This window comes from Neofelis nebulosa, chromosome 14, assembly GCF_028018385.1.
Source record: "Neofelis nebulosa isolate mNeoNeb1 chromosome 14, mNeoNeb1.pri, whole genome shotgun sequence".
In the NCBI taxonomy this organism is placed as follows: Eukaryota; Metazoa; Chordata; class Mammalia; order Carnivora; family Felidae; genus Neofelis; species Neofelis nebulosa.
In genome coordinates this window covers 68,147,150-68,174,232 of record NC_080795.1, presented here as the reverse complement: position 1 = coordinate 68,174,232, position 27,083 = coordinate 68,147,150, and the positions used below count along the sequence as shown (strand labels likewise).

The 27,083-nt window shown below is 41.9% G+C and overlaps 1 protein-coding gene across 2 annotated transcripts in view; it reads right to left on the bottom strand.

Moving 5' to 3' along the window:
* Positions 1–27,083, bottom strand: part of NSMCE2 (NSE2 (MMS21) homolog, SMC5-SMC6 complex SUMO ligase) — a 217,098-nt gene that overhangs the window by 94,663 nt on the left and 95,352 nt on the right. Inside the window, exon 5 of one of the 2 annotated variants that reach the window (XM_058699037.1) lies at positions 13,135–13,218. The exons of the other annotated variant lie outside the window; for it this stretch is intronic. Coding sequence (XP_058555020.1) covers positions 13,135–13,218 — 84 coding nt within the window. The remainder of the gene's footprint in view (positions 1–13,134; positions 13,219–27,083) is intronic. 2 annotated transcript variants of the gene reach the window in all.

Here is a 27,083-nt window from a genome sequence, read left to right as displayed (position 1 = left end):
TCTAGAATTCTGGGGAGACCCAAACAAGGTCCTTGGTACCCCGCTGCAAGGCCAGTGGCTGCCCTTGCCCAGAGGGAGCCCCCAACTCAACCAGGGTCCACATCGTTGCTCTGAACATCAGGAATCCGTCCCGACTGGTGCAGGACTCTCACTTCCTCTTTACTAAGCTCTGTGAGAAAGCCAGAAGCCGCTGGGGGCCATTGGTCAGGCGTATCCCCACAATGCCTTGTACAAAAGATACGTCAGGTATTCTCTTCCAAATAAATTCCCTTCCGTGTGTCACCTCTGGCCACCGAATAAAAGGAAGTCCATTACCACCCCACGCCCCCAACCTCTCTCCTTTACCCCAACGTCTTACTCTTTGGCATTTTCTCATCTGTGGCTTTTCTCATTCTTGATTCCTTTCCAGATCTTTTCTATTTTGCCTTTGGGAATCCTGATGTCATTATTAAAAAAAAACAAAACAAAACAAAAACAAAGCAAATCATTCCCCAGCTTTACCCAGAGTGCTCTATCGCCCTGCTGTAAACAAAACGTCGTTCTTCCTGGAGGCTCTGCTTCCTTCTCTGTGGAAACTGAAGATCATGGTCGAGACTGCACATTTTCCCCACTTCTGCAGCCAAAGGGGCCAGTTAAGGGGGGGGGGGGGGGAGGAGTGGGTTGGAGATGAGGGCATTCCCTTGGATAAAATCAACCATGCAGACGGTTACTAGTACAAAACTACCATTTCCAACATCGTGGGGGCCTTCAGGGTCTCCTGCCATCCCGCTCGCCTACTGCTAGCCAGCCCTTGCTTGCACTTCTTTAAAACGTTACTCTAAAACAAGTCCCTCTCTTCCATGCAGCTATTAATCCCGCTTTGCTCCCTTCTCTCGGTGCACAAACTTGTCTATTTCACAGAGAAAAATAAAGTCCATCAACTCTGATCTTCAGTTTCCCGTCCTCCTCCTATAAAGTTACATCCATCTATACCCACCCTTCCTGTATTCCTCCAATCTCAAAGGACTGCCCTCCATCCTATGCCCTTCTGTCTCCAGGCAGATGTTACTGCATGAATCACATCTTCTTACTCTTCTCTCTCCAACCACTTCCTTTTACTGGCCTCAATTCCTCGGCTCATAAAAGCATTTACATTTTCCATCCCGCCGCCCCCAAGCCACCACCATCACTACCACACCTTCTCATGCCCTGTGTTCTTCTCCAGTTGGTCTCCAATCCCTTGGCTACATGATCGGCGTCTACTTTCCAACTTCCCATTCACTCACCCATTTGTCCAGCCTGGCGAAAGTCAGAAATGTGTTCTCATCTATCCCTAGCTTACTGGACTGGTTGCTTACATTTGACACAAAAGATTTACTGCCTACCTGAAACGACTTATTTGGTTACTGTGACAACTCCTTTGTTCTCCTGGAACTTCTCGTATCGTTCTTTTCCAAATCTTTTATGAGTTCCTTTGACCACCTTTTATTTATTTATTTATTTATTTATTTATTTATTTATTATTTGTAATATTTATGTATTTTGAGAGAGAGGCAGAGAGATAGAGGGAGAGGGAGACAGAATCCCAAGCAGGCTCCACATTGTCGGTGCAGAGCCCGACGTGGGGCTCGAACTCACAAACCACGAGATCGTGACCTGAACTGGACACTCAACCGACTGAGCCACCCAAGCACCACCCCCCCCCCCCCCACCCCGTGCCTTTGACCACCTTTTAAATGTCAGGGTACTACTCCCAGGGTTTTATCTTCCATTCTCTTTCTCATTCTTCTCCTGAGTGAGCTCATTCAACAATAATTCCAAGTGTCAACTCTATGACAATGTCTGTCCCAAATCTTTCTTTGTAGCTTAAATCTCCTCTAATTTTTGACTTTGCTTTACATTTTCCGTTGCCCCCTTCTAGTGGCACCTGCATCCAGCCGGTCACCCAACTTAGAAACCGGAAAGTCTTCCTTCACTTTGTCCTTTCTCCCCCAGTTAGTTACTAAACATTATCTTCTTACCTCATACTTTCTTTCTGAACCCCCTAAATATTTTTTTAATGTGTTTTCTTTCGCTCCTCCCCATCACTGCACTGTTAACGCAGGCCCTCATTGTCCTTGCCTGAACTACTGCAGTGGTCACCTAACCCTAGGAAGGGTTCGTACCCTCCAAGTCCACTTGGCCTACAGTTCCACAGAAGGATCCATCTAAAACACCAATGTGACCAGATGGCTCCCTCCAACACTACCTGAGGCAATAACACCACCACCAGACTGACTGAACACGATATGCCTTCACTTAGCGTACAAGGACCTCCAGGACTCAGACTCTGCTAATCTCTCAGGCTACATCAATCAATGCTTCCCATCTCCGACGTTATGCTCCAGCAACCCCTAAGGGCCCCTGATTCCTCATGTCCATCATGCCATTTCCCGCCTCTGCTTCTGATCACACGGTTGTCCCTTCAGCCCAGAGCACCTCACCCTCTGTCCCCCCCAGCCCCCCACCTGGCTAACTCTTCCTCAGGACTCCGTTCACTTGTGCTCTCATTGAGGAAGTCTTCCTTAATGGAGAAGGATTACCCGTCTCTCGGCGGTGTTCCGGGGATGCCCCGTACATACTGCTGCCGTTGTAACTCTACGCTGCTTCAAAATTGCTTGTTTAGGTGACTACCTCCTTGCTCCACCAACAAAACCTGGGGACCTGACACAACAGTCGCTTATTCTGTTCAGGAATCTGCAATTTGGGCAGGGCTCCGTGCGCATGGCTTGTCTCTGCTCCACACAGTGTCAGCTGGTGCAGCTCTCCCAGGGCTGGAAAATCTACTTCCAAGATGACTCACTCACTGTGCTGACGAGCAGGTGCTGGCTGCTAGTTCCTCTCTGCCAAGGTCTTTCCACAGGGCAGTTTAGGCTTCTTCACGGCATGGTAGCAAAGTTCCAAGAGTGAGTGTCCCAAGAGACAGGAAGTGGAAGCTGATAGTTGCTTAAGGCCTAGGCCCAGAAACTGAACAAACCTTCTGCCACCGTCTCCTGTTGGGCAGGCACAGAGCCCAGATTCAAGGGGAGAGGGCACAGCCCCATCAACCGATGGGAGGACTGGCCAAGAGCTTTGGGAGCCATGTTTTAAAAGCATCACATTCCCCTACTGGACTGCGTGAGTCATGGAGTCACAGACATGGCATGGACCTGCTCAGCGAATGGGGTCATTCCTGGACCAAACTGCCTACACAGAACTTCACAGTCTCAGTCAGTCATTTGCACCACGGAGATTCTATTCCAGACAAGTCGGCCCCATCAACTAGCAGGAGGATGAAGGCCCAAAGGAAATGAGACTTAAAGTCTTATAGTAGTTTAAGAATGGGAGGGTTTTATGAGCTAATCAAATTATAGTCCTTCATTTTGCCAAACAAAACACAAAAACAAACTCGGAACTTGAGGCACACAGAGAAAAAAACAGAGCAAAGAATCTTTGTGGGTCAGTTATACAAAAAAATAGCAATGATTCAGAATTTGTGACATATGGGAAGTGCATCCTATTTACTTGCTCAAGCTTTTTTGTTTTCTTTTAGCAAGCCAGAGCTAATTAAACCCAAGAACCTGAATGATGAGTATCGTTAAATTTTCTTTCTTTTATTTATTTATTTATTTATTTATTTATTTTTTTAAATTTATTTTTGGGACAGAGAGAGACAGAGCATGAACGGGGGAGGGGCAGAGAGAGGGGGAGACACAGAATCGGAAACAGGCTCCAGGCTCCGAGCCATCAGCCCGGAGCCCGACGCGGGGCTCGAACCCACGGACCGCGAGATCGTGACCTGGCTGAAGTCGGACGCTTAACCGACTGCGCCACCCAGGCGCCCCTAAATTTTCTTTCTTTTAAAGGGCACACTATTTACTTTTGCAAATTGGGTCCTGTTTACAGCTATAGTTGTAATTTGATTACTTGATGATGCACTGTACGTCGGGGTAATATATTTTGTGGCACAGTGATGACTCAAATACTACGCACTGACATGCATCTAGCCATTAAACAGAATATGAAAGAATGCATAAGACCTCAGTTATTCAGTTATTAGACATCTTTAAACATGACTGAATCACACAAACAACAGAGGTATCTGACTTTGAATCATTAAATGCAATTATTAAAGTCAAAGGAAATGAAACAATGTGACATCAGTGAGGATCAGACTGCAAGCCTAATTCCAAAAGTAAATCTTGACTAAATAAAAAACTAATAATAAATTAGTTTGCTGAATTCAGAGAGACACCTCATTATAGCTTTAGAAGCACACACTTAAACAGACCTGAAAATACTCAATCTCTTCTAGGCTTTCTGAGGAGCTTCCAAAACACTAGATAATCTATTAAAAAAAAAAAAAATTGGTGGGATTTGTCAATTAACTGAATACATCATAGCATTTTACCAAGAAAGTAAAATGAGTTTTCCCCAAAAGAATGAACTTTTTTTTCTCGGAATTCTTCTTGTGTGGCAGAACATTTAGGAAATGTAATTTCCTACATGCAATTACCTTGTAAATTAGACTGCCTATATGACTTCATTTTAAGCAATCTGGAGGAAGGGGCACATTAATTTGGCAATTCCACAATAAAGATAAGTCAGACGGAATGCTGCTTTTATAAGACAAACTAAAAGGTATATCTATAACATAATCTGCACTACCTACCCAATGTTTATGCAGTTACCCTTGTCCAGTATAACATCTGAGAAATTGAAAAATCTCCTAGAACAGATTAAAGTGGAAAGTAAAACAAGTGAATAAAAATCTCTTAAAACAGCCAGACTCATTATCCTAACCCTAAGCCTGCTTCTCCTTCTGGGGTCTTTGTCTTGTAGTGAAGGTGTAGTATAGTATTCTATAGGCGGAAACAAAACAAACAAACCACTTTAGACTCATGGGTCCGAGTTCACATCTCAGCTCTGACACTTTACCCCTGTGAGATCTCAGGCAACTGACTCATCGTTGCTAAAAAAAAAAACGCCAGTTTCTTTATTTAAAAAGTGGGGTTAATAAGAATAACTTTCAGATGGTGAAGCTGTAATCAGCTAATTTATGAAAATAACTGTTATAGTGTCTAATACAAACAGGTTCTCAATAAATGGTTCTTTTATTGCTGTTATTAGTGAGACCCTCTTCTGTCCAAGAGCTTAAGTTGGGAATTTGGAATCACTGTCCCTTAGTACTTCCTTGAGCTCCACATCTACGCAGGCACCAAATGCTACCGATTCTTCTTAAAGAACTATCATTCTTTCCATCGTGTGAAAAATTGAATTTTCTTCTCTTTGCATGGGCATTTAAACACATTCAAGCCTCTCCCATTTAAAAATTGTGGTCTTCCCACTGGAGCCCATAATAGAATTTTCCACTGTGTCAAGTACCTCAGAAAGATTTGTTTTCTTTTTGAAAAGATGTACATATTTCTTAAATTCATTTCTGGGCATTTTATGTATTATGTTACTAAAGAGGATAATATTATTTGCTTATTTATTTTGTCCTCCCCCCCCCCCCCCCATCACACTTTCTAAGGGTATGGCTGGTGTGTAAGATACCTATTGACATTGGTCTATTCTGTCCTGTAGCTATCTTACTCCACTGTTAATTATTTGCACTTTTAAATTATGGAAATAACACATTTTTGCTACCAAAACTTTGAATCTACATACAAATAAATATTTAAATCACTGGTAATCCCACCATCAATAGCTGTGTATATTTCCTTTTAGCTTCTTTTCCAGATGGCTTATCATACATTTATCCTATTTTATAAAAATGAGATGTTGCACATGCTGTTTTATTGTAATATATATAGACATTTAGGCTATGTATGTATGCTAACATTAATGTTATCATCAACATTATTATCAGCTGTGAGCGTAAATCTCATTTAAAGATCAGGATTCAGATAAATTTAAAATATGAAAACTAATAAATGGCTGGAAGAGACCTGACAAAAATGAATGAGAATTATAAGAAATTATAGCTATAACAACTTCAGACAAACCTGAATTTGAGAGAATACGAGTGAAAAAAGTAAAAGTGGGTTACTTTTCATTAGTAAGTGTTTACACTTAGTACAATAAGGAAATCACGGACTTTTTATGCTATAAGCATTTCCACATTTCTTATTAATAGAGATACACTAAACTTACTTTGAAAAATAGAAGGATACACTGAAATTCACTGGTATCATGAGATGGCAACAGCATTTCAGGCCTTTTCAGAAAAGTAACAGGGCTAGAAAAATCTGGGAGGATACAGAAAGGCAAGCTGTTTTTGAAAAACACCTTAACACTTCCATACCAATAAGCAAACCTATAAAACAGTGTTTCTCAATGCTTTTGAAGTCCATGCCACCTTTAAATAAGCTTACAAATCCTAAGCTTAAAATATTAAAATAATGGCAGATTTGGGGGGAAACATTTGCTTAAAAAGAATGTAAGCCTTGACTGTTCTTGCTTGCTGGAATCTTCTGCCTCCCAGCCTCAGTGGCATGGAAAAGAGAACTAAATGCGGGCCATGCTAAGCCCATTGCTATTGCTTTCATAGTCACAAATGGAAACAAAACAAAACAAAACAAAACAAAACAAAACAAAAAACAGCCTTGCAAATGTATTTTGATGAAAGGAGTGACATTCAAAGTCCACTCCTTTGTTTTGGGGTAAACAGGGGAAATCTTTTACGCAAAAGTTCTTCAGAGTGATTTTTCTGGAAGTTATTTTGGCAACTGAAACTTGAATTCCAAACACTCGCCAGAGATCTTCCGGCAAAGATTGGATGTAGGTGACAAAAGGATCCCTCAAAGGCTCCCAGAGGATCTTTAGCTGCAAACTGGGAAATTTCTCACCCAAATTTACTCTTCAGACAGATTAAATTTTTCCCCTACCTGGATTCATCATCAGAAATCTGTTTTTTGAGAACTTTAGTAAGTCAGAAAATTAAGAGACATGTTTGGTACAGCATAAGGGATATCAGGAAAGCAGACTCTGGCACCAGATTGGGTTTGAATCCCGGCTCTTCCAGTGATTAGCTGGGTGCCCTAGGGCAAGCTTGAGACCTTTCTGTGCCTCTGAGCTTTACCTGGAAAATATGTGAAGTACTACATGTAACTACTTCAGATGACTGTTTTGGGTACTACGTGAGGTAATACATGTAAAGCATCAGAACAATGCCTGGCAAGTACCAAGCACTTGAGAAAGTTAGTCTTATTGGTACAGCTGGACTTACGGATCAAGTAACGATGTTGCGTTTACCCCCTGGATATTTCGGTTCTTTTCAGATAAAAACCTCCAAATAAAGCTTGCAAACATGTTATGCTTCGTTGAATGTTTGCAAGTTGAAAGTAGCTGTTTTTGCCCTTATTGTCTCAGAAGCAATGCAACATTATCCTTCAGGTTATAAGTCTTCCTAAGTGCTTTTACTTCTGACATGACTAAAAAGGTCTAACAGGACATAACGTGGCATAAATAATCACTGTTTATTTCTTTCCACAGTTTGGTTTCAATTTTTAACATTAAACTCTTCAATTCATCTGGAATGTATTTTAATGTAAAGTATAAACTTGGGATTTAAAACAGGGTTATTGAAACATTAGCCAATGGTTCCAAAGATTTTTCGTGGGTAAGCCAACGTTCCCCCACTGACTTGAAATCAATCGCATAGCCAAATCTTACGTGTGCTTATTACAACAATGTCTATTTATTGTTGTTCTCCTACTGGAACTAAGTTTCACAAAGAAAGGGAGCTGGTTACTTGGGTTCATCTTTGGATCACCAGAGTACTGCTTGGATGAGAGGAAGACAAAATGCTTTCATCCCGTTTTAATTTTATTATTATTTTTTTTGTTTGTTTGTTTGTTTTTAGGGAGAAAGAGAGCGCGCAAGCAGGGGAGAAGGGCAGAGGGAGAGAGCAAGAGAATCTGAAGCAGGCTCCACCCCCAGGTGGGGCTCACTCTATCGACCCTGAGATCATGATGTGAGCCAAAATCAAGAGTCACATGCTCAACGGACTGAACCATTCAGGCGCCCCAAGGCTCTCCTCTTTTGACCCCTCAGTGTGATTACCACCTTACTGATTTCTAAGGACAAGCAAATGCTACATTATCGAAACAAATCTGAACTGATCACTGGTACTATTTCTTTCAGTGAGCTGGTGGTTTTCATTTGCTAATATCAGACCGAAGACTTCAAACATTTGGTTTTAAGTGACGGTGTTCGTAATTCTGGAGAAAAAAGAAAAAAAAAAACAACCACAGAATTTGGTCATAGCCATTCTAGTTTCATAAAACAAACAGGGAAGTTTTCCATATTTTTCTGTGCTTTGAAGTAGAATTAGAAAGCACAGGAAATACCTGCTCTTTTCAGATCTGACAGAAATGACTGATAAATAGGTCTAGAACTTGCATTTTTGAGGAGGAATCTTTCTTTTAGTCTGATTTTTGCCCCTTTTAGCCATTTAGAGTCAATTTTTGAAGAATTTATTTTTGGTCATTCATTTTACAGATTGAATTTATGGTCATAGGGTTAAAAATATTATTCTTTTCAAATATTGTTTTTTAAAAAAATTCCCTCTGCATCTGTGGTTATATACTTTTTTTTTTTTTTTTTTTTTTTTTTTTTTTAAACCTGTGACTCTGGATCACATTATGGTTGGATTTTTAAAAAAATCAATTTGAATACTTGTCTTTTAACAGAGTAGGGTAGTTATATTGCGTGGTAATGAATATGTTCAGTTTCAATTTAAACTATACTCTGCTTTTTAATGCCTCCAAATTGTTTTCTCCTTACCACTCTCCCCGTCCCTTAGCCATATTAAAAGGTCTCCCCCAACTCTTGGCCAATCAAGAAACTTTCCGTCCCATTTCTACGCTAGCCCTGCTTCACTCACAGCTTTCTTCATTTCTCTCATTTCTCATTTCTTTACAGAAGCCAATAGTAAGATAGCATGGAGTCTCCTGGCACTCCTGTATCTTCCTTCTGCCTGCCAAACTGTCGAAGCATTTTTATAATTGTAGGTCCCTGTTACTATTAGTCCGTTACATTCATTTTTTGAGGGCTCCTTTATCGTTAGCATAATGACGGCTTACTATTTTATGAATAACTGTTATTCATAGTTAATTCCATACCGCTTAAGAAAAATTCTATTACGATTCTTCCCTTCATTGAGTTTAATTTATTCTAATTACTTGTTTGGCTCTAGCATGGCTTTGCATTTTTGTTTGTTTTTCAGGACAAGTACACAAGTGGGATTTTTCGCAAGTCGTTCAATGTCAAAGATGATCTTTTTGTGCCCTTTCAATGAAAGCAATGACGCCCAGCTGGCTGTAGAATTGGAATAACAGCACTCTCCCCCTAACGTCTAATGTGATGCTCCATTGCTTTCCTCACACAAAGTCGGTAGGTGACTGGGTACAAATTTATTCTCCTTTTGTGGACATCTTCTCGTTCACCCCACCCTATCCCATCACCACACATCGGGATGCTTACAGTTTATTCCTTTTTTAAGTATAACAATTATGTCAGAATACATTTAAAAGAGGATTTTTCATCATTATTCTTTTTGTTAATAACTGCTTTACTGAGATGTAATTCACATAGCATAAAATGTCTTCATTATTTTTTGCCAGCCACCTCTGAGCCCTTTGATGTGAAGATTCACGATTCCCTTCAGTCAAAGTGGAGTCTGAACGTGTGAAGTTTAATATGGAAGCTCAGGCTACCACCACCTTGAACCAGAAGCCTACCCGCTACCGTCCTGAAGCTGACTGTTGCTGCCACACTGCCACTCCTCCCTCCTGTTCCCCAGGCTCCACCTTGGAACAGGCATTATGTTCTTTATACTCTTTGGCTTTCTCATCAGATTCCTCTTCTTTCTCCATGGCTTTGCCTGGTCCAATCCTCAGCCCTCCTCTCCTCTCATTCTACATACTCCTCCTGGCTCCAACTATCGTCTCTATCAGTGACTCTCAAGCCCCACCCTGAATACTTTCATGTAGAAACTTTCTCCCATCAGCAACATGTCATTAAACATGCTGACTCTCAACTACAGGGATATCCTGAAATCTCAGGGGCGGCATTTATAGCCTGAAGAAACACTTCTCCTGCCCAGCACCTGAGACACATCTGTTCCATCTCTGGTGACCAGCACCATCATCTGCTGAGCTGTCCACTCCAGAAGCCTGCACGTCATTGCCGCTGGACATGAGGACGGAAATGGTGTCTCATCTAGTTTGCTACCATTCATCAGGATGCACCAGATAGACTTCTGGTTCAAGACGGTAACCTGAGCTTATATATTAAACTTCACACATTCCCCACAACCTTAGCTAAAGGGAATCACGAATTCTCACATCAAAGGGCTCAGGAGTGGCCAGCAAAAAAAAAAAAAAATAATAACAACAACAACAACAACAACAACAACAACAACAATAAAGAGTGCCTAATACATAGCACAACAAGTATTTGTGGAAGCAATGAATTCAATCAATCGCTAAGTTCGATGGTTTCCAGTTCATTTTCTTCCCACTCATCCCCTTCTTTTCATCCATAGTCAGCACTTTAGTTAAAATCACTATTACTGTCTGCTTGGTTTACTGCCGAGTCTGCCAGCCTCCCATCCTGCTTGTCCCAACCCATTTTCCATGCCACAGTCTCTTATCTTCCTCACAGGTCAGTTCTTATCATCCCTCCACTAAGTCCTTTTAAAATCAAATCTGAATTTCTCAACATGACCCACAAGTCTCTAATGCCCTTGACTTTGTACATAGCATTCCTACTACTTGGGAGAATAACTCCAGTGTCATTGTAAGGAGAACTTCTTGAGGTACCAAAGCTGAATTAAACACTTGTCTGATGTGCTCCCCCAAATAGTCTACATTTGCCCTACAACTGCATCAATTCTGTGTTGTGATTGTCTGTTTCTTGTCTATCTCATCAATTACGGTGGAAATTTTGATGGGTGGGCCACTGTCCTTTACACCGTATTTCAGTGCCCTGCATGGTTCCCGGCAGAGAGTAGGCATTTGATGGGCATCTGGTGAATGAATACATTTTCATATACCACAAGTGACCATGCAAGCAGACAACTTTGGAATTCTATCACTGGCAGAGGGGTTCTGAATCAGTGGAGATCCGTAAACAGGCAGTAACAGTGCATGAACATCACAGAATTGTACCCAACATTTTATGTGTATATACATTTGTGGAGGGTAATTTTTAGACTGTCTAAACAGTCAATAATCCTAAAAATTTAAGAAATGCTTGATTAGAAAGGACTCCTCTGAAGTGTATTACAAACTAGCAAAACCAAAATGTAGATACATACATACAACACACATATACACACAGGGATTGCCCTGATGCTACCCAGCCTTAAGGTAAACCTTTTACTGAAAAGAGACAAGGTCAGAGAGTCGAGGGCTGCAATCCCTGAATGAAAACAGATGCCACCAAAGAACTGAGGCAGAACAGAGAGAAAAAAGGAACTTCTGTCTCCGTGACAATTTTACACGGGGTCCTCATGCAGTCAGTGTGTGAAAGGGTGGTTTCCATGCAAAGGGCATCATAGTCTGAAGAGATCTGTACAATTTTGAAAATTGAAAACTTCAGCTTGCCATAATGCTGCTCAACTTCAGGGAAGTTGGTCTTTTCAGTTCTGGCCGGTGACTTCCCTATCTAGACTCTGACCTTCAACAAAAGGCAAGAGAAAAGGAAGAGGAAGGCAGTGGGCTAGGCTTATGACAAGGGAGGCGCAGGAAGGGGGGGGAGGTCAAACCCTCATCACGTCTCAGGTGACCCTCTTTCCCTAGCTCACTCTACTCCTCCACTCATAGTACAGTTTACGTACTTCCCGAACTGCAGGAATCTTGACAACGTATCAGGCACTTTGGTCAAACGATAAAATGTACGTAAGTTCTGAAAAACACAGGCAGTTTTGAAAGTTCCAGGGTTTCCTTTTTTCTTAATAAATGCTGACCATGTGCATCCTCCCCTAAAGTAATTAAACATTTAACAAAGATAGGGAATGTGATCTTTTTTTCGTAAGTTTTCATATCAGCATACTGCCTGGTTTGCTTTAGAAAATGTTAACTTCGGTCTGAGATGTTACTAATCCACAAAGGTAGGACAGGTAGTTCAGAGTGGTGACAGGCTCGATTACTTTGTGTTTCAATGCCAGCTGGCCTAACTTCCATCACTGCAGAGTCCGCAGGGTAGTTACTGATCTTGCATCTAAGATGTCTCTAGGTGTGAAACAAACGTCACTTACAACAGATGGAACTGGACCCTGTCCTCATTAGCAGCATCTTTCATCCAAAGGAAATGAAAGCCCGTTTGGTGAATTGGGTCCAAAGGCCTGGCGAATTCTCTTGACCGGTTAATTAGCATCTAGGTGATCAGGAATGGTCCACCCTGCCTGTCTAGCAATTCAGCCCCGGGATCACTTAACAACACACAAGAACAGCTCTCGTGATGCACACAGAAGGGAGCCCCATGAGTTTATTATACATGCTATTAATCCGCTAGTGCCTAATTCTGCTGCAGAGCTCCAGTTGTGTAAATGGACAGAATTGTGAATGCTACAAAAATAGTTTTTAAAACCCAAGTTTGTCAGACATCCCTTTAAGATCCTGTATTCAACTATTCTATCTGGACTTTTTGTGGGGTTTTAATCTGCTCCCAAAAATGTATTACTTGGAATAATAGTGACAAGTGAGGACCGCTCTGGGTAAATTCCTGATGCATGTATGGGGAAACTTGGTGATCAGTTATTCTGGCTGGAAGCCGGGGTGAAAGGGGAAGTAGAGGAGAAAGGGGAAAAGTTGTAATTTAGTAAAGTCCCAGCCGACAGCGTAATATTTGACGCCATATTCACTTAAAAAAACAAACCTCCAGGACTCGCCTAAGACTTGCAAAGGGTTTTGCCCTGATACCCTTCTTAGCAAGAAATGGCGGCTAGCGATTTAGTGAAGTCTGGTCTAAGTTCCGTTATATTCATAGATGAGCTGAACATGTCACTGAGAACTGGGCTGTACTGTTTCCGTAGCAGCGTGTGGGATCTGACACCTTTTCCGATGCTACTGGGACTGTTCTGAGCAAAGAGAGAAAGACGAGAACGGAAGGAAAAAATCCGATAACCTCGTCCATTGCCTGCTCTACTTGCATCCTTATCCTTAATCTTGTCGACCTCATTGTGTCTTCCATCTTCTTTAGGTTTCGCTGCTGCAAGAGAGACCCAGGTTAGGAAGTGTGACTTGAGAATGATGCCAGGATCAATGCTGACAATGGGATGAGAGCCGGAGTGAAGCCAGAAGAGGCCGAGAAGCCAGAACTGGAAATGAGTTGTCAGAGATGCTCACGATGAGGCATCTACAGTATACATTCCACCCCTCCGTACAGGGGTGAAATTTGCCAAACTGAACAAGTAATACTCACCTAGAAGAAAAGGGTCTACTCTCGCTGAGATCATTTAATTTGGTACCAAGTGAAATGTGCACGTGATGAAGATGTTCTTAATACACTACTTCTGGGAGGAATCATTCTTCTTGTGAAGTGTGGAATGGGAAGGAAGCATGAGGCATGGCGACATGGATGCGCATCACCTGGGACACCCAGCAGTCTGCTCCCACAGATGCCCTCAAGGTAGTGTTCACCTTGAGGGGCCTCACAGACTCTGACACCCGATCTCGTGGACTGGACCCAGGAATGCAGACTCATGCTAACAAAACTCACAAGACACAGATGTATTAAAAAAAAAAAAAAAAAAAGAAGAAGAAGAAGGCGACTTTATTATTTACAGTGAACAGAAGAATCAGGTGTACTGAATGTCCATCAGCCTGATAGTGAACTATCTCCTTGGGAAGGAAAATTTACCGCAGGGAAGCGTGGTGGGCATGGACGCAGAGCAAGTGGAGTTAATTACACAGGATTCCAGCACCAAACGGCATAAGGCTCTGCAGCTCTCTACAAGAGGGTTACCCACCTGCCAGGCAGGCTGGATGCTTGCCTCAGCCTGGCAGGTGCTACTGCTCAGAAGGTGCTTTGCTGGGTATCACCACAATTAAATCGATCGGTTTTCTTTTTCTCTGTTTGAGAGACAGAGAAAATGCTCATCTGATGAAGATTTTATATGTTTGGGTAGTTTTAAGATGTCAATACCCTCAATTAGGGTATAGTCAAATTTTACTGTCCAAGGAGTCTTTATGTCTCTTAAGATCACAATGGCTCTCTTGGCTTTAATCTCTTCGATGTTCATTTCTTCGATGAATTTTCAGAGAGTATTTTCGTTTCCCTGCTTTCTGAGATCAAGAGGGGCACCGCAAGGTGGACTCCACATTTGCCTACAGGTTCCACAAAGTGCCAGTTAAATTCAAATCAACCTGTACTCACTGTGCCAACTTTATGCCCACTGCTGTGCCAGGTACAAAATAACATTCAAAACAGCCTCTAAGGAAATGTTGTATCTACTGGATGCCTACAGCCTTTCTCTCTTTTTAAGGTACAAGAAATATAAAGATAAACACAACACTGTCTTGTTCCCTTTAAGTCTTACAAAGGAACAAGATACGTGTGTTTAAAAAAAAAAAGAAAAAGAAGGTGCTGTGCCAAGTGGTACAAAGCATGGCAGAGGGAGTCCTTTTATATTTATGGGCAGAGACAGAAGCCACATCTTTCTGTAAGTCTGATTAAAAAAAAAAACAACCAAATAACACTGATGATTACTTTAAAAATTTAACAACAGTGAAGCATGAAATAGAAGTTCCTTCCTTTCTACTTCTCCACCCCTGTTCTACCTCTCAAGGTTGCCCCCAGTAGTTCGGTGAATACTCTTCCAGATCTTTTTCTACGTATATGAAACACACACACACACACACACACACACACACACACACACACGCTTCAGCAGCCCCAAACACACATATTTATATACATAAACATAAATTTATATATTATATCAACATGCAAAATTTATATATTGCACATTCCATTTATGTAATATATACACATAGGTGAGATTGTAATATATATATTGTTTTATAACTTCTTCTACATTTAATTTTTTGTTGTCAGTTATAACATGTATTTTAAAAAGTACAAAAAATAAATATGCTGTTTAGAAACCAAACTACTCTGGTTGCTCCCACCAAGTCAATAAACAGAAAATTCTCAGTGCCCCAGAAACCCCCTGCATCCACCCCCCTCCCCCCCAATATCATCATGCTGAATCTTCTGTTAATCATTTCCCAGCTTCTATATAGTCTCACTACCTATGAGGCAGGCAAAGCTCAAATTAGCCTGCATCAAATGCCCTCAGGGCAACAGCAGCTTCTGTTCTCTAAATCTCCATGGATTCTGTTTCTCAGATTTCCTTTGATTTTCAGTCCTTTGCTGCTCTGAGGATGTTTTCTTATACATATTCAATAGTTGGGGTTGTTTTCAGCAAGAGGATTGTTCAAGTAATGTGATGGGCTGTATTTCCAGTAACAGAAATCTGTGTCACTTGTCAACTTCTTTCTGTGTTACAGTTATATGTATAAATGTAGAGTCTTACCTACTAGATCCTGACTCCTTGGGGGTTATGGGAGGCAAACGTTCTTAATCTGCCACGGCACACAACAGTGAAATATGCAGTCAACGCACAAAGAGTAAAGAGCAAAGGAACGGACATGAGAACGAATATGGAATTACACCTGTTCCGGAGGGGTTGCCATTTCCTTGTTTCGAAGGGAGAGGAGATGTGGATGCATAAAACGATCTGACATGAAACAATTTGAGGCAACAAGGCAATGTTTTCAACGAAATCACCTCCACTCACCAACGTGGGAAGTTTTCCAAGATACATTGTCAAGTGAAAAAAGAAAGTTGTAAGATGGTGTCTGTGTGTAAGACAGATCTATCTCTATCTCCCACGTGTGTAAACAGGCATGTATGTGACTGTGTGCCCACACACATTCTTGTTTATGCCCAGAAACAATGGCTGTAAGAGCACGTAGCAGTGGTTACTTCTATGAACTGGGCCTGGGAAGCCAGGTGTTAACCTTTTCATTTTCAAGTATCCTATATAACCTTTTTCATGAAGCAATACATTATTTTTATAGTTAGGGGAGAAACTTTTAAATTACATTCAAGGGGAGACATATCTGATGAGAGAAATCAAGAAGAAAAAACCAGACAGGAAGACATAAATTATTGGGGAAGGCTCCTTCAAAAAGGCAGGACCTGAAATGAGTCCCAGGCCCTGGTAGAGTTCACACTGGGAGGACAGAGGTGAGGGAAAAGCAGGGCGGCATGGACAAGAGCTGTGTGTGAGCAGATGTTAGGAAGAGACGAGAACGACACCTGAAGAGGACCCCAAGGAAGCTCACCTAGCTCAGGTTAACTCCAGTTTACACCGCGAGGCGTGATGTTTAATCAGACACAACGGCATCAAACGGCATCAAACGGCATCAAACGGGCAACGTCATCAATATTAAGAGCTTATCACTGGTTTCATGGGAAACAGAAGTCATTACAGGGTACTTGACAAGGCAGTAACAGAATACTAACCTCGTGGAGGACTTCGTGCAGAATGAAATCAAACGTGAAAACTCCCTAGTAATTTGTAAAGTGCTGCATCAGCAATGATAGGTTTTATTACGCAAGAGTTACATTTTGGGGAGATTATCGTGGTATTTTGGCACAGAACGTACCAAACAGGGGCCGAAAAACTCAGGGCCAGGAGACTCCTCAGCAACAGAATACACCTGTAAGAGCTCGTCCAGTTTTCCCAACCTGAGACGTGCGCATAACGGCCCTGCCTCTCAGGTTTGTTGAAGATTAAGTGCACATAAAATGGCACAGTCACAATGATTTAGTTCGTTTCTTCTCAACGCTGTCAGAGTCCAGATGTATGCTGATAAAAAGAAAAACTGATGCCCTGGCCAAGGGAATGAAAAAGATAAAGCCTGAGACTTTTCTAAATAAATAATCAGTAAGGATCTATTTCTGGGATGCCGGGAATGACCGAGGAAAAGATGATTTCGAGCTATCCAGCAGGGGAGACTGGGGAAATGGTCATGTCCCTGAAAGAAATCTACCCAGATCTGTGATCCACAACATCTCTGGAGTCAGGACACTCCTATCACGTGACTTTCACCTCCACTGTCTGGTACTCCCGACCCATAACCCTCCCCACTGGGTTTGGGGCAACCTCCTTATGTTCGTATAAATAGATCGTGAAATATTTTAACATAAAAGTGTACTCATATCTATTTTATTTCGGGGGAAAAAATGTCCAGGATATATTAAAAACCTCAAGACAATGGAGACATGCAAAAGTCACGGACGACTCCTTTATCGCAATGGGCAAAATTTAGCGGTACCTTATGACAAATCAAAATGAGCTCCATGTTTGACTTCAAGGAAGAAAGATTCTAGATAAATAAAATACGTGACAGAATTAAACATCTTTGTTTTAAAATTATTTGTATCATCTGAAGACCTGAATCATAAAATTATGAAACCAAAAAAAGTTCAATAAAAATTAATAAAGTAAGTGATTCTTATTTACTGTGTTTTAAAAATTTCCTCCTTCTAAGGGGACTCTTGGCTTCTGAGTTCCATGTTACAACCCTGCGCTGTGGTCTCGAAGTAGAGTTTATTACTGCTTTCCAGTATTCCAGAGGTCTCGGTTGGATACACTTCGTTGCCCAGCTCAAGGTCCAAAGCTCGAGGAGTATTATATGACAGAAAACAAAAATTCCAAAAGCTTAAAAGTGCTCCTCTATCATGCTTCAGACTACTTTTCTGTAAGACCACATCGCTGCAGAAGAGGACAGAGTGCACATATTGTGCACAATTGTGTCTGAGCACAATTGTGTAACTAAGCCTCCAGAACTAGTTACAACTCTGGAATGTGATCTGTGTTTTGCAATATACTTGTTCACCATCATATGAAAAATCTTGGGAAATAATGTATCTTGTTTACCTGCTAGTTCCTGTCAGAGAATAACTCATTTAAAAGAATGTTAAGACAATTTCTACATACTTGACAAACTAAAGAGGGGGTAAGGAAGAGGGGGAGAGGAGGAGGAGGAGGAGGAGGAGGAGGAGGAGGAGGAGAGGGAGGAGGGGAAAAGAAATCTATTCTTGTTTCATAGTAAGATGGGAAGGGGAGGTAGGAGAGGATGCATACGAAAGAAAACTGGCTCTGAGCAGCCGGCTGTTGAAGATGGGGGTGAGAACACAGAAGTCCACCCTCTAACTGTGCCTTCAGAATGAGCCTCCCCGAAATGCACCGCTGTGGCCTGTGCATTCTTTTGGGCTGAAGACAATCAGGGCCCACAAGAGTCAGGAAGAGCTTCTCACCTCCCGCTTAACTGCCTCTAACAATTTAAGTAGAGGGCTTGGTCCTGGAAGAGAATCACCACCAGAGATAACTACAGAGACCGGGAGCTAGGTGTGGTGAGCTGAGGGGAGCTGGCAAAGCCTGCTGGTTCGAAGTCCTCTCTGTGGTCCACTGGCTCTGGATGGCATGACGAACATTTGTTTACCAAATATCGGCTCTTCCCATCTCCCTGCGAAGTGTCTTCCTTCCCTCTGAAGCGTCAGACTCCTGCCACCTTCTGTTTAGCTCGGAGTGGCATAGAAACCTCGGCTGCCTCTCATGTCTTTGTGGGGCTCCTGGACCTACGCAATTAGGTTTGTCTTTCTCCTTTTAATCCTTTTAATCTCCTGTTAATCTTAAATCAATTTCATTAATAGACCAGTCTAAAGAACCCAGGAAGGTAGAGGCAAAAATTTTCCTCCCTGTACCTACTTTGTATGTGGAAAGGCTTCATAATAAAAAGTTTAAAAAAGGCACCCACCCAGTTTTTCAAGACTGTCTCCTAGCTCGGTGTCTACGAAGGACTATCACAGTTTTATGAACAGAACTACAAAAAAAATACATCATCCTGAGAACATTGAGTTAAGATTTCTACAACTCCTGAGGCTTATCCCAACGACAAAATTACTGCAGACAATAATCCTGATTATGCTCATAACTCTTCTGTAAAGCAGTTTCACATACATGATCTCAACTGATCTTTAGAATAACACTGTGAGATACGGTGGGTAACATTCCAACTTATGAGAAAGAAAGGCGAGGCTCAGAGAAATTAAGTGACATTCGTGCATGCATGCATGCATTCCACAAACATTTACTGAACACCTCGTATCTGTCAGGCAGATCTGTCCTGGTATTAGGAATTAAGAGACAAAGAAAACGTGAAAATGTGATTCCGTCTTTCTAGAGGTGCCTGGTCTAGTAGAGGGGAGAGATTTATAGACAGAATTACATGACGATGTGATGCATGGTACAATGCAGTGTTTTTCAAAAACTTTAAACATGATCTGCACTAAGAGATGACATTTTATGTCACAACTCAGTGTATATGAACATATGTTGAACCGGACAAAAGTTTTATGAAATCACATGATGCACGTGGCATTTTCTAACCTACCCTGTTCAGCATCTTTTATAATAAAATGCTGGTCAAGACCTTTTACAATGATGTCATTATTCACTAGCGGGGTGTGACCTACAGTGCACAGAAGAGCTATGATCGGAGTTCTGAGGTAATAATGCACAAGGAAACGCAAACTCTGTTCCAGGCAAGGAGAACGAGCTTTCAAGAGGTTGGTGTCTGAGCACGTATCAATACTAAAGTGGCAGAACTGGAACAAAAGTCTTGAGATGCTTTAATCCCTTTGCTTTTGCAGTAACTGCCGTTTTACGCTAGACACATACGAAGCAGCAACCGGCTGTGAATCCAGATAAGCTACAGAAACAAGCTCTTTTCTTGAAGACATGTCAGCGACCATCCATTCACATTTACCAGATCCTCGCTGCAGCATAGCACTTCCTGTAGCTTGGCTCACCCTGCTTCCTTCCATCTGTAAAACCATTACGAACATTCTGAGACTCTCAGGTTTATTTTATGACTCACAGTCCTAAATATCTGTCCTCTCAAAAAGTCTCTAGAATCGGGGTGCCGGGGTGGCTCAGTTGGTTGGGCGACTGACTTCGGCTCAGGTCACAATCTCACAGTTTGTGAGTTCGAGCCCCGCGTTGGACTCTGTGCTGACAGCTCGGAGCCTGAAGCCTGCTTCAGATTCTGTGTCTCCCCCTCTCTCGACCCTTCCCCTGCTCACACTCTGTGTCTCTCTGTCTCTCAATAATAAATAAACGTTTAAAGAAATTTAAAAAAAAAGGTGTAAAATCAGATACTCTCATTTTTATTAACTACCGGTCTATACCATGATTTTGTTCAGTGCTTTAATCATCTATCTCAAGAGTCTCAAACTATTTGCTGTCAGTGCAGGGCAGCTGTATCTGGTGTGTACAGACACTCAGTGAAGGAAAAAGGTAGCAAGCGAGAGCTGATGGCTCCGGGAGAACGAGTGTCTCCTGCTGCTGCCCTCTGCTGTCTAACAAAGACAGGGGCAAGATCAGGGAGACCCATCAACTTGACTTTGCTTTGCCATTTCTTCCAATAGGAATGTTTCCTTTTTACGTAGGTGTTTTGAGGCTCTATTTGCCCAAGTGAACCAAAGATTCTTTTTGTGAACTTGACCTAGTCTCCTAAGTTCTTTGTGCCTTTTATCCATTAAGCAACAAAGAAAGAAAAGGTGCATTCCCACATCAGCATGTGATCAACTTACAATGGTACCTCTATTCACTGCGTATTCAATAAATATTCATCACAGACACTGATATTGATGCTGAATAGAAAATAAACAAAAGGAAGTAAGTGAACTGAGCTTCATGAGATGGAGGAACTACAGCTGTTTTTCATCCCTACTTCCCCAAGGGGGGAGATGCTTTGAATATCAAGGGTAAAAGATTTTGTTGGCTGAAGGTTGAAAAAACAGTATTCTTAATTAAAATCAAACCAAACTGAACCACCCCCAAAACACCAACCAGCATTTGTGCCTTTAATCATAGAATTGTAGGGTCTTAATAAATGGAAAGTATTCTGGGCTATGCTTTATAGGTATTAACTCAGTAACAGAGGACTAGCCAGAAGGAAATGAGAATTCTACTTTTGAGAAAGTTACTGAAAAGCATAAGCCATTTATAAAGACATCCTGATCTTTGGATGAATCTCTTTGTTTAGAAGAGACACTTAGCCTTGATACCTTTGAATATTTTAAGGAAGTCTGAATAGGTCAATGAATTACAGTCTACAAGGTCTTAAAAAAAGATTTTCATGTTTTAGACTACACAAAAGAGTTATTTCAAGAATACTCACTCTTTAATTTAGAGCACCAGGGATAGCATTTTCAAAAATCTGTAAATATTTAGTTGAGAATCAAATGATAAAATACTAAAACAATCAACTAAAGATTACGTAGCTAAAAATAATATAAAACAGACTCCTGACTTTTTCATCTGTAATTATTCTTTTACAGAAAAGTAGAACTAGGGAATAAAAAAAACTGGGCTCTATTTTGAGGATAAAGCTGAATTTCACCTAGAACAGAGGCTTGGTATGATTTTACTTCCTAAAATCTTTACTGCTCACTTCCAACTCTGAATGAAGCATCTCCAAATGACTGTGCTCCTCTAGGTGCCTCAAACTCCGTATGTCCAAAACGAAACTCTAATTTGCTACCTTTTCCTCCTGACAACCTTCCCAAACAACCATTCTTCTTAATTCCAGTGACCTCTAAAATGGATATACACAGGAAAATCTGCTGGAAAGGAGAGTAATACAAAATAGTAGTATTTCTGTCCTGGATACATACTCAAAAGTATTTAACTATCGGGCTACCTGGGTGGCTCAGTCAGTTAAGCTTCCTTCCAACTCTTGATTTCAGCTCAGGTCATGATCTCATGGTTTGTGAGTTTGAGCCCCGCACTGGGCTGTGCATTGACAGTGTGGAGCCTGCTTGGGATTCTCTCTCTTTCTGCCCCTCCCCAGCTCATACACACACTCTCTCTCCCAAAATAAATAAATAAACTTAAAAAAAAAAAAGACAAGAAAGAAAAAGAGTAACCATTAAGGAGTATGTGATTAAAAAAAAAAAAAAAAAAGTTGAGACCACGAACCTAATCTAGACCTCCTCGCTGCCTTGAGACCATCTGTCATCTGTCTTCCCAGTGTGTGAATTCTCCATCCAAATCTCTTCTCCCCGTGTTTGTATTTCCAACGGTACTTAGACCGTTGACGCATTTTGCTTGGATTTCTGTGGCAGTTGTCAATCTTGTCTCGCTCCTTGCAATATCTTTTCCCAACTCACCCTTCACTCTGTCACTACGATTATCTTCACTAGTCAGATAATATCACTCATCGAAAAACCAGCAATGCCTACAAACACCTAACATAGTTTTCAGGGCTTTCTATTCTCTTACCTCCACCTAGGAAAGTAGTGTGCAAAAAAAAAAAAAAAAAAAAAAAAGCATGAATCTCAGGACTACATTTGAGTTTTGGTCCTGCCTTTTACAAGCTTTGTGAGTTTGGGGGAAATCACTTAGGTTTGCTGAGCTTTTACTTCCATCTTTGAGTAGTGCTAAAAATAGCTCACAAAACTGTCATGTAAATCAAATGAGATTATATATGGGCAGGAACTTATTAGCAGAGAGCCAGGCACACACTAACTGAGCACCGACTGTCTGACCCCCTACGAGCTCTGGGTTCATTAGCTGCTACTGCCCTCTGCCTCATTTTCATTACTCTTGCCCCCATGGTCCTGGCACGCGACACACCAGCCCCTCTGGAACATTTGCTTTCTCCAACATGCCATGCACTCCCAGCCAGCCGCCTGTGGGTCGGATTATACTATACTCACAGCCTCACATGCCCTTTGCTGCTTTCTCCAAGCGAAATTCTACCCAAGCCTCAAGGCCCAGCTCAGATGTCAACTCTTCCAGGAAGTCTTCCCTTTATTCCACCGATCAGAATTAACCACTTTTCCTTTGTGTTCTCCCTGCACACTGCTTGCAGCTTTACTTTAGTATTTATTTTGCTGACTCATACGAAACCATTATAATTACATTAAAAGCAAAATTACATTTACATATATGTTACCTGCATAAATTGTAAGCTTCTTGAAGACAGAAAGCATGCTTTTCTTCTTTTTATTCTCAGCAATTAACACCTTGTACAGGAACGATTTCATAAATGTCTGCTGACTGAATAAATAGATGTATCAAAGCATTTGCAAAAGGAGTAAATTTTTACCAGAACAAAACACCAACCACTTGGCCCAACTTTTGAAGTAATTTTTAAAAAACAACTTCTCCCTGAAAAATACACCATTCTTTAATCTTTACAATACATAAAATGTAAAATAACAAAGAGGTGACCTAAAAATGGTGCATTTTGATAGTGCGGACTCAATGCAAAAAAACATTATTTTTAAACTACCAAGCTGACTTTACAAAATGATAATATCCATTATTATCCACTGACTACCAGTGAATATAACAGAGGACAGTGCTTCAATGAGGAAAATCCTGGTGCATTAATCAAATGGAATATTAGGCATCATTTTAAAATCATGTTTTCAGGTATTTAATCAGCTCACATTACAATGAGTGAAATAATCAGGACACAAGGCTGATCTCAATTTTGCAAGCGTGTATTTTATAGGAAAAAAGACTAAGGAAATACAGAAGATGTTAGTATGTGGCTATCTCTAAGTGGTGGGATTATAGGTGATCTTTATTTTTTGACCCTTATATTACCTGAATTTTCTACAACATACACGATTGTTAGCAAAGTAATTTTGAAAAGACTGAATATAAAGAAATTCTAATTAATGCTGAATCAGATTTTCAAATACGTAGGAGTCTTACTGGCCCAATAAGAGACCTCCTGATTTTTAGTATTAATCTCAATTATGCAGGCATAATTAAAAACCAAAAGCTAATGCCAGAGCTTAGAAAAAGAGACTAATAAAAGTCTTCCTCGATTGCACACAGAAAGAGTAAGTGAGCACTGGACTAGCCAGCTGGTAGGCAACAAAGCCCCAACTCTGGACGGGGAAAGACTCAGCTGGCGTTTCAGCTCGGCCACTTGTCAGCTGTGTGACTTGCTGTCTCTGAGCCGTAGTCACCCCACCCACAAATCAGGGGGTACCTCCCCCCACCTTCTCCCTGTTACCCAGGTGCAGACACCATTTACGAAATCTCTACTACGATGCCTAGAACACGGCAGGTGCTCCTCTGCCTCGTGTCCCGTGGATCTGGGGACTGTCCACCTGACTGAAGATGGAGGAGAAGGAGTACAGGGGGGCTCACTCTCACTTAAAGAGAACGCAAGGGGCCTGGGTGGCTCAGTCGGTCAAGTGTCCGACTTTGGCTCGGGTCGTGATCTCACGGTCCATGAGGTCGAGTCCCGCATCGGGCTCTGTGCCGACAGCTTGGGCCCTGGAGCCTGCTTTGGATTCTGTGTCTCCCCCCACCCTCTGAAAAATAAATAAACATTAACAACAACAACGACAACAAAAACTAAAGAGACCAGAAGGTCTGGCTAAGCTTGCTGGGCAGCAAAGGCTGATTCTGAAGCAGGTGCTGAGTGGCCACCAGCACTTCAGACTGAAGCAGCCATCCCGCTGGCAGATACCTCTGTGAGGGGGACAGGTCCACAACGAAGCTGCTGAGGGTGGGGATTAAGAAGGACACAGAAAGATGGCGGGGGCGGGGGGCAGAGCAAGTTCTAAAAGGCAGTGCCGTCTAAAGGGCACAGAGAAGAGGAAGCCGAGGGAGAAAGCAGAAACAACCAGGCTGTCAAACAGGGAGCAGTAAGGGGGAGAGGGAAAGTTGTCTCTTCCTCTTCTTTATCTTGCCCACAAGTATTCTCTCCCGACCCCAACAGCTGCATCTCCAAAACGACATCTGTATTCTCAGGAGTGACCCCCACTCCCTCTGACAGGTGGCATGGCTTCCTCCGGAGTCAGGAAGTGAAAATCTCGGGAAACACTCACGTAGCGTAGCGTGGCCGGCAAAGCCCAAGCTGGCATCCCAAGCCCTCAAGGCGCCGAGGTGTCGAGGATGCCATCTAGAACCGATCCCGGCTACAGACGGGAGGGGGCACAGTGCCAGGAAAGCGGCCGTCCACCCGTCTCCTTTCTGTTCCTGAGCATCCCATGTCCTCCCTTGCACTTCAACTACAAAGGACGCACTGTCTTCAATTACAGGCGACCCGCGCGAACGCCCCGTGATTAGAGTTCACCATCTGATAACTGTACGGTCACCTTCCCTTTCCGGTGAATTTATAAAATGTTATTTTAGAATGTCAGGATGAGACAAGTTGAAAAGAAAGCTCACACAAAGACTGGGGCGCAAGAAATATCTAGTCAGAAGCCGCCATGCCCTCAGGGAACAAATGCATCTCTTTCCACAGGGCCATCATCTTGATCACTCACGTTAGTTTAATACGCAGAGGAAAAAGCCCGGGACAAAATGTTCGATTCTGGGGTTTCTTGAAGAAAACTGTATGTGCTTTTTTTTTTTTTTTTTTAACAATATAAAGTGTGTACTGAATCAAAAGCGTAAATTATTGCTGAGTGTTACATATGTGGGTGCTAAGTGAGGGCAACTTCGGTGACTTCCATTAAGCTGTAACAAGTCTATTAAAAATCCAGCTTTTGGAAATCATTACTGGAAAATAAAAAAGAAAAAAAAAAAAAAGAAAAAAGAACCGCGGATACTATACCTGGAAATGCATCTATACCCACCAAGCCGAATCATAATTTGCCTACAATGGACCAAAGCTGGGCTGCATGAGGTGAAAACCACAGGGTCCTTGCAGACAACTCTGTTCAGCAAACAGTGGGCCATGTTAAGAGAAAACCCTTTCTTATAAAATAGGCCAAGACATTAAAAAATACCCTACCAAAGAAAACAAATGTCCCCCAAAGCACTGAAACGAACACAAAATGCCAGGGGGCCTCCCTGGAGAAGCTTCTTTGCTCCCTGTCCCTGGACGCCCTGCTTCTCAGGAGGTGCTTCACCTACAGGACGCGGGCGCAGGGCCAGCTGGTGGTTTTCACTTCTTCCACTTCAGCTGCAGCCATTGGGAACGTGGACAGAGCCAAGGAAGAAACAAGAGCTGCAGGGTCTGAATAACTGTTTGGTAGTGGTGACTATAAAAAAAAAAAAAAAATCATTGGGCTGGAGGTGAATGGAGTTGACAGGACAGAATGAGGTTGTCAGAGAATTTAGTTAGAAGAGCCACGACACGAGGGAAGGAACACGGCCTTCGGACGATGGAAAACTTTACTTGGAGCTGAGCTGTTTCCAGGCACTGCTCTCTGAATGGCAGAACCCCGCACTGGTTTAAGAGTTGATTTTAGTCTCTGAGGTCATGTGAAAGAACACTGAGTCCTCAGACTCAGCTCATTTCAGGGACTGGCACATATAGCCTAAGAACGATATGCTGGGTACGTGGTAAATCGCTCTCAGAATTAGCCTACTTATGAAGGCACTTTGCTTTAGCAACACAGATTTTAGCAAAAGTACTCCAAAATCATCACTCATCTTTTAAAAAAAAAAATCTAATACTCCACAAAAGAGATCCCGTTATTCCTGGTGTACTGACCCCCCACTTTCTCCTACTTATTCTAAGTGCCCTTTCTTTTTCCTCAGCAAAGCCAATCAACAAGAGGCAGTTTATGCAATGGTTAAAGGCATGGACTCTGCAGCCAGATTTCCTGGGTATGAATCATGAATATGAAGTTGGGCCAACTGCTCAGCTCTCTGAGTCTCAACACCTTCCTTTGTAAAATGGGAATGATACCACCATCTCTACCTCACAGCACCCTGAGCACAGCTGGTACACAGTAAGTACTCATACAATGTCAACAGTTGCTATTGGCTGAAAAAAAAAAAAAAGTTACTACCACAAGGTCATGACATCTTTGTACCTAGACTTTAAAAAAAAAAAAAAAAAAAGCAGATGATGAGTGTATTTAATAATTTGCCTAACCGCCTCTCCAAGTGAAGACCGCACTTCTTGAAGGCTTATTAATTTTTTTTTTATCTCAAATATCTCACACATTTCTGGCGTATAAGAGCTCAATAAACGTTTGAGTACAGAAATGAAGGAAAGGAACGGAAC